The sequence below is a fragment of the Pezoporus flaviventris genome, unplaced genomic scaffold, assembly GCF_033815535.1.
Source record: "Pezoporus flaviventris isolate CSIRO_AGI_PZ_B2104156 unplaced genomic scaffold, CSIRO_AGI_Pfla_v1 ptg000012l, whole genome shotgun sequence".
Lineage (NCBI taxonomy): Eukaryota > Metazoa > Chordata > Aves > Psittaciformes > Psittacidae > Pezoporus > Pezoporus flaviventris.
The window spans coordinates 912,822-926,138 of NW_026892560.1; the positions used below are offsets into that span (position 1 = coordinate 912,822).

Consider the following 13,317-nt stretch of genomic DNA (forward strand, 5'->3'; position numbering starts at 1 on the left):
GGCCAAGGGGAATGGCTTGAACCTGCCCGAGGGGAGACTGAGCTGAGCTCTCAGGCAGAAGCTCTTCCCTGGGAGGGTGCTGAGGCGCTGGCACAGGGTGCCCAGAGAAGCTGTGGCTGCCCCATCCCTGGCAGTGCTCAAGGCCAGGTTGGACACAGGGGCTTGGAGCAAGCTGCTCCAGAGGAAGGGGTTGGGATTGGAGCTGGAGGAGCTTTAAGGTCCTTTCCAACCCAAAGCACTCAGGGATTCTGTGATTCTCCCCCCATCTTACACAAGCCCACTTGCAGAAAACGTGCTCAGGACACTGCTCCAGTGGGAATTGTGCCTGTACCCATCACTGCTGGGAGGATTCACCCCAAGTCGTGAGCACGCTTTTCCTGACACTGGGAAGCAGCTGTGTGCAGATTAGCACAGCAGCAGCAGCTCTGCCAGTCATCAGGAGGTGGGGAAAAGGGCACTGAAGTGGTTTTGCCATTATTACCCTCCTGCTCCTGCTGATGTTTCCTCTGCTCAGCCGATACCATGCAGCGGTCCCACACCAGCAGCCACTAACTTCTCAAACCCCTGTTTCTCTTGGCTTTATCGGACTCCTTGTCAACCTGATCAGCCTGTGACTGGATTTAGGCCCCCTCCTGGGCTGACACAGACTTAATATAGCTCCTCCGGCACCACACTTGGCAGCCTGCTCTGCCAGGATAACCAGGGAGCTGTGATCCCATCCTGAGAGCATCACAGTGCAGCAAAAAGATAAGGAACTAAAAGCTATTTACCAGATAGGCCACGAGGCTCTTGTCACTGTACTTGTGTGTGTCCTAAAGATACCCTCTACATCCAGCCTTTGGGAAAATAGAATCATAGAGTCCTGAAATGATTTGGGTTGGAAGGGAGCTTAAAACTCATCCAGTTCCAGCCCTACTGCAGGATGCTCAGGGTGCCCCTCTGGCTCTGGCCAGGAGTGTGGGCTCATGGCTGAGCAAGGCCAGGCTTTTGCTCCCTCCTGAGCTGCTGGGATTGTGCATGAGCTGAGGTGTTACCTACGGGTGCACAGCAAAGCCCAAGTCTTTTTAAAACACTTAGAAGTGCAACTCAGAATATATATCATCCTTGGACGGAACACAAGGTGTGCTGGGGGAGAACCGATGGAGTAATCAAAAGAAGCATCAGAAGGGCTCACCAGTACGTAAATGGGAAGTGCAGCTGATAGTGGGGCCGGCCCCCACCACAGAGCACTTCCAGCCTTACCTTGCTGCCTCCAGAAAGGGACCAAGTGGGAGAATGAGCTTCCTAAAGATAGCTCTGACCTGAACAGGATTTCTGCTCATCAGACGCTCCGGGAAGCAAAATACAGGTGCTGACCCATAAGAAATGCTTTGCTTGGCTCTTCTCCTCTTTAACCTGCACTTGTGGCCCAGGAGCATTTGGAGCTTTCACACCAACAACCTCCTCCAAGCAATCCTTCCCTCCTGAGAGGGGGTATTGTGGGAACCCCTGCGCCTCTGAACTGTGCTGATGTATAGAGGCTTCACTTGCCAGCAGAGGCCAGCCCTGCTCTGTCACTGTGCAGAGCCCAAGCCAGTGGGCACAATCACTTTGCTTCCCAAAACAACATGCCCTGTTGTAGGCACAACCCAGTGCAGATCAGTGGTAGCCACCAGCTCCCTCCTGTAGCTCAGGTCTAGAACAAGCAATGGGCTGTTGGGTGAGGAGCAGCTCCCCATGACCCAGCTTCAGTGTGTGCTTGAGCCCAAACCCCCCCGTGTGCTGGGCTGCACCCCCAGAGCGTGAGCAGCAGCTCAGGGAGGGGATCCTGCCCCTCTGCTGTGCTCTGGGGAGACCCCCCTGCAGTCCTGACCCGACTCTGGGGCAGCAGCACAAGGACAGGGCTTGGAGCAAGCTGCTCCAGTGGAAGGGGTCCCTGCCCGTGGCAGGGGTTGGAGCTGGAGCTGGAGGAGCTTTAAGGTCCTTTCTAACCCAAACCACTCTGGGATTCTGTGGTGCCCCAGGGCTGGAGCTGGGTTAATGGGCATTTTCTGGGAGCACCAGTGCAAATCCTACACTGCTGGCTCATAGGCATCCACTGGGCCAGCCCTGCTGGGGTGGATAAACAGCATGTCTTCAGGAGAGCCTGCTTCGAGCCCAGCTGGTGGATGGAGCAGTGTTTCCATGCCACAGCATCATCCCTTCCAGGGCTCTGCCCTCCTCCTCCTCCCCACTGACATGCCCAGCCCTGGGAAGAGGCCCATTTCCCAGCCTGCCCACGCTCAGCGCTTGGCAGCGTGTGGTGAGCAGGGGAGAGGGTGTTTCTGAGCTCATGCCTGGAGCAAGGAAGCATCAATGACTCCTACGTCCCGGCTGTTCCCTGTTGTGGGAAATGCCTTGCAGTTTTTAAGCTATTCTTTCTTCCCCAGCCCATGGGGTGCTTCCTGCTCTTAGTCATTAGCACGCTGACTCCAAAGTTGTGTAAAGCCAGAGCATCACTACTCCTCTTTTCCTCACAAGTGCTGTTTACTGCAGAGCCCTCATTCAGCTGTGCTGCTCCAACAGCCAGCACCAGAGGTTACAGTTTAACCTGCCCCTGCTCTTCATCAGGCCCTTAATGCAGAGATAGCGCTGAAACACATGATGCCCACAGGGAATGCTGCCCAGAGATGTGCCTTACATAAGCCTTCAGTGGGAACATGATTTCCAGTCACCTCAGTGCAATGAGTCACCAGCTCTGCTGTAATTAACTCCCATAATGAACAAGGAGATTAGGGGGGGTGGGAAGAAATATGGGTTGAAATTAGATAAATCTGGGAGATAAAAGGCAGCTTGTGACAATTCCATCCCTGCAGTGAAACCCATTCCCTGTAATGCACTTTGCAGATTCTTTCCCCTTTTCCTTTCCAATCATTATAACTCTAATTTGAGTTTTCACCATTCCTGTTGCTGGTTTGTGTCTTCTTCCTGCCTCCCTCTTCAGGCGCTGAACAATACAGGGCTGCTCCTTTCTGCCCACAGATGCTGTATGTTTTCCAGCTGCTTTATTCACCAGTGCTATCTTGGGCTTGTTAATGGGAATGGGAGAGATTTGTTTGTAAGATCAACTACTTCCTCCCCTCTTTTCATTGAGGGGTTACTCAGTGTGCTGCCTCCCCTCAGAAACAACCCCAGGACACCTCCACACCCAGCAGATCCCACACGTTTGATGTTTGGAGAGGGGCTTTGGGCAAGGGCCTGTAGGGCCAGGCCAAGGGGAATGGCTTGAACCTGCCCGAGGGGAGACTGAGCTGAGCTCTCAGGCAGAAGCTCTTCCCTGGGAGGGTGCTGAGGCGCTGGCACAGGGTGCCCAGAGAAGCTGTGGCTGCCCCATCCCTGGCAGTGCTCGAGGCCAGGTTGGGCACAGGGGCTTGGAGCAAGCTGCTCCAGTGGAAGGGGTTGGGGCTGGAGCTGGAGGAGCTTTAAGGTCCCCTCCAACACAAACCAGGCTGGGATTCTATGGTTCTATGTTATAGCAAGTAAGTGCCGCTAAGTGCTGAAGCGATCCAGTGCAGAGTGGCTGTGTTCTCAACTGGATGCTCCTCCTGCAAGATGGGAGAGGAAGAGGAGGAACACAGGAACACAGGGTGGGAGCCTGTTTGAAAGCATGACAAGCCTCACTTCCAGCCTGGGCTCTTTCAGCCACCTGGGCAGGACAGAGCTCGCCTTCACCCCAGCATGGTTATTCCCAATATCAGATTGATTTGGGCCATCTCCCGAGATCTCACTTGTATTCATGGATTTGTGCTCCTCAGCAAGCAGCCATGTGAGGGCTGAGGTCCAAGTGACTCCTCCTGCTCTCTCCCCAGAGCCTCTGCAGCTTTACAACAACTCACTGGATGCATCGCAGAGGGAGGCAGTCTCCTTCTCCCTGGCACAGAGGGAACTTGCCATCATCCATGGACCACCTGGCACAGGGAAGACCACAACACTGGTAGAGATCATCCTGCAGGCAGTACAGCAAGGCCTGAAAGTGAGTATAGAGGTGGTTTCTTTTGCAAGCTCATTGCAGATCCAGCTCATCTCCAGATGGAGCAGATCCAGCTGTAGCTGTGCTACACTGCAGTCTGGCTCGGCCTGGCGGGGACCAGGCAGTTTCCCCTGGCAGCTGAAATGGGGTGCAAATAGAAGCTCCAAAGCTCAGGTTTGCTGCTTATTGAAGACCCTGCACTTGCTTCCAGGCAAGGCGGGCACTGCCTTTGGTGTCTGGAGGCTGCAGAGGTGTCAGTGGGTTGTTGCAAAGCCTGCGTTGGTCGCCCTCTCTCTGCTGAGGGTCTTGCTGCTCGGGTGCTGCTTCCTGGCAGTGACAAGCTCCTGGTGTGTCCCATTGCAGGTCCTGTGCTGTGCCCCCTCCAACGTTGCAGTGGATAACCTGGTGGAGAGGCTGGCCGGGCACAGCGTGCGCATCCTGCGGCTGGGGCACCCCGCGCGCCTGCTGGAGCCCATCCAGCGCCACTGCCTGGATGCGGTCCTGGCTCGGGCTGACACTGCCCAGATCGTGGCAGACATCAGGAAGGACATCGACCAGGCCTGTGTACGTGTCCCTGCCACACGCCCATGGGGGTTACCTGGGTGCCAGCTCATCTGCTAACCAGGCAAGCTACTGAGTCTCCCAAACTGAGGAGGAGCCCTGCCTCTTCTTGGCTGTAGCGAGTGTCTTGCAAGAACATCCAGGTCCTCTGGGTTGCCCCAAAATTGGTGGCTAGAGGCAAGTCCCAGTGACAAGTCCTGACATGAGCCCTTGGCACCAAACCTGCTGTTTATGAGCCCACTGATGCTCCTAGTTTGGATCTCCCTGTGTACAGGTAGGGAGGAAATCCTGGTGGGCATGAGCCTCTCTGTGGTCAGTCAGCAGCAGAAAGGCCACTTCAGGGAGAGGACAGAAAACAGCCGAGTGCAGGGACTGGCAGCTGGAGATACATGTGGAGACATTTAACCTGGCATTGGGTAAAGGAGCTGGGTGCAAGCCTGGCAGCCTTAGGCATAGGGAAAGGCTTCCAGCCTGAGGAGGTGTCTCATAGAGAACCTCTACCAGGGGTGGCCTGAGCCTCCTCAGTCACCTGCCACCAGTGCTCATCTTCAGCTGCTGAGGAAGCTGAGGGCAGACTCATCTGAGCTAAATTCCTCATCAGAGCAGCAAAACATCCCTGGAAATGTTCAAGGATCTCTCCCCCCATCCCTGGCAGCGTTCAAGGCCAGGTTGGAGGGGGCTTGGAGCAATCTGCTCTAGTGGAAGCTGTCCCTGCCCTGCATGAGCTTTAGGTCCCTTCCAACCCAAACCACTCTGGGATTCTATGATTGGAAACCATCCTCACTCCCCGGTGGGGGAGCTGCTGCAGTGCCTGCTCCCCAGCTGATCTGTCTGGCATTGTTCATGCCATCCTCTTCACCAGAGAGAAACACTCACATCATTAATTCACTTCCTAACAAGAAGTCTGCTGTCCTGATGCTCCCTCCCACTCTCAGCCACCTCAAATAGAAAGCACATTACACTGTAAAAATGCATCCTTAATTTCTTCTTTCCCGGCCTAATTCTCCTGAACTCAATTTTCAAAGTAGCCCTTGCACTTGGCACAAGTTTGATACCAGGGAGATTTTCCCCTCCCTCTTCTGGTGGCAGCATTATCCAGAAGCCACTTTGCAGATGTGGCCAGCTCAAGAGAGGTCCTGTGTCGATCAGAGGTGCAGGAGGGCACCTCCCTGTCCCTGCTCACAGGTGGTGTGGTACCTGCCTGAGCTCATTGCCCTGGCACTGCACGTTTGCTTTAACTGATGCAGAGCAAGCCCAGCTTTCAGCTCCATGAGCCTTGATCTGCAGCCACCCTCAGGAGCAGCAGTGCTTTTCCTTGCTGTGGTTTTTGCATCACCCAGTTTCTGTTGCTGGGGCATCCCTTTGGCAGACGAGTGGTGCTTGCACTCATCTGGGACTGCACTTATCTGCTGGGATGGAGACCCACTTGTAGTCACAGCTCTGCACCGAGTCTTTTTCTCACTAGCGGTTAATGTTCCCTTTCCTCTCCTTGGAAGCACTTTGGAAGGTGGGAGGAGGTTGGGTTTTTTTCCACTGTTGATTTTCCTTAGTAGAAGGGAAATCAGGGAGAAAGCAGAGCCTTCGGCACTGAGGTCTGATCTACTCCCTCCCTGCAGCAAGGGGTCCGTGGTGATGGGGTGTAGGAGCTGGCCACCAAGGCTCATTCCACCCTGAACACCAAACCCCAAGAGCACATTGCTGCAGTTCAGCTTGCCTGGCAGTGCTCTGCGCTGCCCGTGGTCAGGTCTTTCACAGCAGATACACCTGAATCATCAGCATCTCTCTTGGGCTGCAGAGAGCTCACCTCAGGTCCTGGCCCATCTTTCCCTCATCTTCTCCCCTGCAATATCCCCTACTCACCCCTATAACAACATCTTCCTTTATCCACTCCACTTGGTCATCTCATTCCATTCCTTCACCACTGCCCACAACTACATGAGAGCTAGCAATATGAATGAGCATTATCTACCCCTTTGTGTCTCATTCCCTTACCTGTCCAGGCTTCAAGCTTTCCAGGACATCAGCTTCTGGATTCTCTGCACCAAGAAACACCACGCTGAGCAGGGTCAGCCAGCAGTGCAGATCACAGACAGGTCCAGCAGCAATGGGGCAGCCAGCCCAGGAAGGAAGAGGGGGTCAAGGTATAAACCCTATAGCTCAGACCCAGGCCAGGCTCTGGCCTTAAATAGAGCTCCCAGCCCAATGAGTGGTTGGGTGGGACCCAAACGAGGCAGCTCAGGGCAATCAGAGCCTGCTGGGACCCCCAGAGCCCTCATGGGGAGCGAGTAGGATCCAGGCCCTGTCCCTGGGGCTCACTGGGCCTGGCAGTGCTCTGTTACCCCAGCCTGGGCTCCCAGAGCTGGGAATCACTCCAGTGTGTGCATCAATGTCACCAGAGGGCAGCTGCTGTTGATTCACTGACCAGATCTGTTCTGCAGAGCAGACACTGAACTCGGCCCTGCTGGCACCATCCCTTCTGCTCTCTCATCCTCCCCTGTCCTAGCAGTGAGGCAGTCGATGCTAATCTGCTTTGTCCCTTCAGCTCAGTGGCTATCAGGACCCGTCCTTATGGATCAAGCTAAGGAGAAGATGCCTTTGTGATTGCTTTGTCTGGGTATCTGTCTGTGATCCTCCCCTGTAGCTTCTGAGCCCGTCAGCCAATTCTGACTGCACTTGACAGACACGTAGAGGTTTCACGGGTATTAAATACCCACAGGTTTAACCAAAACACATGGCAGAGTGGAGGAGTGAGGCACAGGAATGTCCTTCCTATGGAAAGGGCTGCAATGTGAGTGTTAGACACTGGAGAATCCACCCATAGAGTATACTGTAGGAACCATCAGATCTTGGTTTGGCCACATATAGAAGCTTCTGTCTGCAACCTTGTGAGCTTTGTGAAGGGACCAGGCCTTCCTCCAAGGAAACATCCCCACTTCCATGTGGGAATGTGGTGGCTTCTCACGGTGACTGCACTGACTGAGGCCTTGGCTGGTGTCTCGTAGCTGCTGATCTGTGGCTGGGGAAGCTCTGGCAACCAGTGGTGATGATTTGATGTGTTAGATACATTTAATAGGCTTTGCTAAAAGACGCCCCGAGCCTGTCTAGATGCTCTGCATCACTGACGGATACAGCCTTTTAACAATGCAGAGCTCTGCTTTGGCTTGACAGGGTGCACTCAGCTTGGGGAGTCCTGCCTGAAGGTCTCTTGGTCCCTGCTTCCCCCCATGCAACAGAGCACAGTGAGACAGGAAATCCCAGTTCCTCACCCAGCAAAGGCACAAGACCCATTAAGCCCAGTCACCATTACACACACTCCCTGCTCCGTGCCCAGGTGCTTCGACCAGTGCATAGACTCAGCTGTGAGAGGGACTGAAGCATCTGACCCCCTCCCTTGGGGCACAGGCAGGTGCAGGGCAGAGCAGGAAGGGCTGAGCAGAGGATGTGAGGACAGGGAGTTACTCTCCAAGACTTCACGTTCACAGTTGAGGACTATCAGAATGTGCAGCAGAGGAGTTTCAGCACAGACCAAGCCTGGCTGGACCCTGGGGGATGCTGTTAGTCCTGATGCCCCTGCCCTGAGGAGCAGCAGTATTCACATTTTACTTGTACTGATACAGCTTGTCCTTTGCATAGACAAACACTCTTTATGCTTCAAGCACCACTGACTGTGGAAGGGGCTTTGTGGGAGGGAGAGGGGAGAGAACCTGAGATTTCCTGGGGCTGCTGCTGAGGAGCCGGTGTACCCCAGTGGACACAAGCTGTGTGCATCCAGGCTCTGTGGATAAGCTGACCATAGCCCTAGGAGCAGGAACACCTTGTTCTAGCTTGATTTTCCCATTTCCTAGGCAAAAACCAAGAAGGCTCAAGACAAGGGGGAGCGGAGCCACTTCCTCAGTGAGATCAAGACCCTGAGAAAGGAGCTGAAGCAGCGAGAAGAAACAGCGGTGGCTGCAGCCCTCAGCCACGCCAGCGTTGTCCTTGCTACCAATACAGGTACAAGATCCTCCTTTCTTTGCAGTGTTTTACCTCCCTTGCCAGCACTGACGTAAAGCACATGCCCTGAGATGAAGCATCCTGCCAGGATAGGGGAGGCTCAGGCTTCCTGCTCCAGGCTCCTGGGAGTTGTTTGCTGCAAGCTCCCCAACTCCTCCACACTGGGCATCTCCCTGCTCACGCTCTGGCACACGATGCTGTTGTTCAGCAAAGACTCCAGGTTTGGAAAGGCCTTTGGTGGGAGCCAGCGTGGCCCATCTTTGTTAGCTGTGAGCAGGAGCTGAGCTTCCAGTGAGTAAACAAGTGCTATGGGAGGTGTGCAGTCTGCTTATTGATTTCACAAGGCACGTGGAATTGCTTTCCTGCTTGGATAATTCCCATGGCTGATCCAATACAGCACGTGTTCCCATAGCCTGCCCTCAGCCTCTGTGTGTTTGCTTAGTCCTGGAAGTCACTCAGGGGCTGTGGGGTTTAGGGACAGGGGGAGGGTTCCTTTCTCCAGTAAAAGTGCTGTTCTGAGCTGATGTTGTGTGGCTCAGGTGTGGTTTTCCCCTATGATCATGGGCCTTGCTGGAGCTCTCTGTGGTTCTGCTTCAGGGAAGGGCAGTGGGCAAAGAAGGGGCCTGGATTTGGTGTTCTCCTCAGTTAAGCACTCCTGGTATTTGTCTGAATCCCTGCAGTTTGATGGGATTTGTTATCCATGCTCTGCTCTGCTCCGTTGCTGCGTTTAGCTGAGAGAGGATTTGCTCACGGCAACACACAGGGACAGCAGTGACCTTTAGTGACTGGGAGCTCAGTAAACTCCAGTCAGGCTGTAAGGGCAGGGACCCATCTGCAGAGCTGGTGCCGCACTGATGCAGTCTTTTTGAGGCAGGGAGAACCTTCTGCTGCTTCTTTTCCTTCCACCTTCAGTGTGGCAGGAGTGCAGAGGCCAAGTTCAGATTGACTGCCCCTTGTAACCCAGATGGATTCATAGAAGCTGGATAAACGGGTTATAAAGGAGAACAGTGTCTCAGTTGTCAGACTGCACCACGCTAACTCATGCAGAGCTGGGGAGCAGCAGGGTTTCCAGGGGCGCAGCAATGCCCATCAGTGCTGCCTTCAGAGCACAGGAGCTTTGCAGAACCATCCTGGTGAAGGCTGTGAAACACTCTCCTTGGCTGGCTTCTTCACCCTCCTCTGCCCCTTTGCCTCCCTTTTGCTTCTGAGCTGCAGGGATCCGCTTGAGGCCTCTGAAATGCACAGCTCTGCTCAATGTGAGGGTCACTGTGGGCTCCTGCCTGGGTTACAGTAGGATGTGTGGGAGGTTGGTTGGGTGGCACTACAGATGGATGGAAAACCAGCCCAGGCTGTGGCTGTGTGATTCGAGCCTCCTGTGCTGCCCCTTCTGCTGCCCCAGGGAAGGCCAGAGCAGCACAGACCCGCAGATCTGCAGGGCAGAGGAGTTGAGTCTCAACTGATCTTCCCCTCTTGGCTGTCCCTTAGTGCCTCAGGCAAGGTGGGTCTCACATCCATCACCCTTTAGTCTGGGTTGGTGAGAAGCTGTTTGCATGAGGGGGCGGCTGGGAAGCGGGTGTCCATCAGTGCTGCTGCTCTGCTCCTGCTCTGAGTGAAGGATTCAAGCATGTTCTGCTTGTCATCTGGTTTCTGTTGTTTGCAAAGATACTTGGAAGCTCCCTGGCCCAGATGCCAGGGCTAAAAAGGACAAACAGGTATTGGTAAAACCAGTTCTGACATAGGCAGATGAACGGATTGCAGGGCTGAAATCCTAAATCTGTGCAAAGAAGCATGATTCTACCTGCCTCCCTCTGTCAAGACTGTGCAGTTTGGTTTGTACTCTCTGTGCTTCCCTGCTGAGCTGCCCCTTCTCCTTTCATAGGTGCTTCCTCTGAGGGCCCCCTGAAGCTGCTTCCTGACAACCACTTTGACCTCGTGGTGATAGATGAGTGTGCTCAGGCGCTGGAAGCCAGCTGCTGGGTACCTCTGCTGAAGGCTCCCAAGTGCATCCTGGCCGGGGACCACAAACAGCTTCCCCCCACCATCATCTCCCACAAGTAAGGAGCAGTTCATGGTCCTGGGTCCTCCTCTTGTTTATGCAGCCAAATGCTTCTGAATGCCTCAAATGTGAAGACGTTTCGTTAGGGTGGGTTCTTTATTGGGATCCCCGTGAGCTGGGTTGGGTCATGCTGCCCGTTACATCCAGCCTGCTTTACTGGTGAGCACTGCTCCAAGTTTAACAGGGCTCCATCTAAGCAGGGTCAGGAGATGACACTTGGTTGCTCTACCTGCTGCTGACTGGTCATCTAAGAGCAAAGTGTGTAGTTCCATGGTGCTTTTTGTGCTGCTGAGTGCCTGCAGGGCAGCAGCTCCAGGGCGTGCGGGGCTCTGAGTGTGCAGACAGGGAGAGCAATGGGGAGGCAGCCTCTGGAGCTGCTGGGAGGTCTCAAAGGTCTCAGGCTCTCATCCGTGTGGTGTCCTGGGTTCAGCAGTAGCAGTCATTTTTCTCCTTCTTGGTAGCTGGTGCAGTGCTGTGTTTTGACTTCTAGTTTTGAGAACAGCGTTGGTGAAGCCGATGTTTTCGGTTGTTGCTAAGTGATGTTTACCCTGACCAAGGACTCTGTGAGGCTCATGCTCTGCCAGGGAGGAGGGGAAGCTGTGAGGAAGCAGAGACGGGGCGCCTGACCCGGGCTAGCCGGGGAGGTATTCCATACCACAGCACGTCATGCCCGGGGTGGGGGGTAACTGGGAGTTACCCGGAAGGACAGGAGCTTCCGGGTGGAACTCGTTTTCTTGGCCGGTGGTATCGTATTCTCTTCCCTTGTTATTTTCCCTTATCATTGTTTTAGCTGATAGTAGCGGTGGTGATTTGTTGCTGGACTGTTCTTGTCTCAACCCGTAGGAGTTGCACTCTCTCGATCCTCCTCCCCGTTCCTCCGGGAGCGGGGAAGGGGAGAGCCCCGGTGCAGGGAGGGGGGGGGAGACGAACACGGACCTTGATTGTTGTCAGCTTAGGACCACTCACTGGGAGTGAGTGAACAAGTTACCTGACTGGGTTTAAACCACGACATGTGGGAGCAGATACCTGGCCTGAAGGAGTCTTGAGTGTTGTAGGAACAGGGGATTGGAACTGGATGAGCTTTGAAGTCCCTTCAACCCGAACCAGTCTGGGATTCTATGGGACACTGCTGTGCTCCTTCAGCAGCACAGGGGCCTGTGTTGTTTGCTCTGGTTTTCTCTGTAGTGAGCAGTACTTGCACTGTGCACTACTGCTGGATTACTGACTGATGTTTCTCCTGAGAGACCTGTCAGCAGCAGGGGCACCTTCTCACTTCCACTTAGCAGCACTTACCTGAATTCTCATTTTCTCTGTTGTGCAAACCAATATTGGGAGTGGTTGGAAAACCTGTTCAAAACCCACCTTAAAGCAGTCACATCAAAGTAGTGGAATGGAACCAGCAAAGGTGAGCAAACCACACGTGAATTCCAGTTTCACTGCCCAGGATTGGTACCTACACTTCAAAATGGTTGGGTTTAAGAAGGATGATCTGGTTTCCTACACAAAGCCCCCTTGCTCCTGGCAGGAATCGTGGCCTGGCTCCCTGCTCTGCTGCTGCAGGCTCTGCACAGTGGATTCCAGCTCATTCCCCTTCCATCCAAGTCTTCTCTTCCCTTTATTAAATCTGCTGCTGTGGTTCCACCTGGATTTATTGAATGTGTTACTGTTGGAGCTGGCTCAGCGAGGTGCTGTGTCACCACACAGCACAGCAATTAGCCAACCTCCCCATCCCTACAATACCTAGCAAGTACAATTAGTTTGTGGCTGCTGTAAATTGCCTGTGCTTCAAGGGAGTACTGCAGGTATTACTGGGGAGCCCTTGGGTAGTTCAGGCTATAAACCTGCACGTGTTCATCTAACCTGAGATCTGACATTAGAGCCATCATCGTGCAGAGCAAACAGGGCTCACTTCATAACCTTCTCTCCTGCTTCCAAAGAATAATGAGCTGGATAGATACATATCTGTTGTCTCTCTTGAATCTTGAAGAAGGAAATGAAACCCCAGGGAGGCAGCAGCTCCCAGCAGAGGTAAGAGATGGTGCAGATACCAGGCTGCTGTGTCATCTCATTCTGCTGCTCTCAGATGCACACGTTGTTGTTTGCAGGCGATGGGCACACTCCTGCACTGCCTGCTGGGGTGACAGGGCTGCACAAAGCCTGGCCAGACCCCCCTGCCCTCTGCTCTCACCTGTATTGACGGGGAGGTTGCAGGCTGTGACCCTGCCTGGGTTTTCCCATCTGAAAACTGGGGATAGATACCATTACCCCCATGCAGAAGGCAGATGGGCAACCAAGGGAGCTGAGGAGAGGCTGGGCTCTGTGCTGAGGGGCAGCATTGTTAGCCTAGGGTAGGGAGAAGCAGGTCAGGGCTGGAGCCTCCTGAGCTCACACCACATAGGAAGGATCCAGTCTGGAGTCAGATACCAGAACTATTGCCAGTGGAAGAGTTTAAAAGGAGCCTGACAGTTTTGTTGGCACTTTGCATGGCTTCTTCCCAGGTTTTTTAAATCCCACCTCTACAGAGCACTGCTCTGTGTAAAACTGAGAGAGAGGGTGGCAAGGAGCCAGACCTTGGACCCTTCAGCCTCAGCAGCTGCAGGGCAGGCAGTGGTGAGGGCAGCTCCCATCTCATGTGGGGTAATCAGCTCTGCATGAAAAACCTTAGGGATGTTTAAGGATTAACAACAGATTCAAACCAGAATAGAGCAGAGCATGTATG

General features: G+C 54.0%; 1 protein-coding gene across 1 annotated transcript in view; it reads left to right on the plus strand.

Annotated features, from left to right (window-relative positions):
* Positions 1–13,317, plus strand: part of IGHMBP2 (immunoglobulin mu DNA binding protein 2) — a 32,458-nt gene that overhangs the window by 6,071 nt on the left and 13,070 nt on the right. The window contains exons 5-8 of the mRNA XM_061450999.1: positions 3,828–3,991; positions 4,352–4,552; positions 8,395–8,542; positions 10,422–10,596. Of these exons, the coding sequence (XP_061306983.1) occupies positions 3,828–3,991; positions 4,352–4,552; positions 8,395–8,542; positions 10,422–10,596 (688 nt within the window). The remainder of the gene's footprint in view (positions 1–3,827; positions 3,992–4,351; positions 4,553–8,394; positions 8,543–10,421; positions 10,597–13,317) is intronic.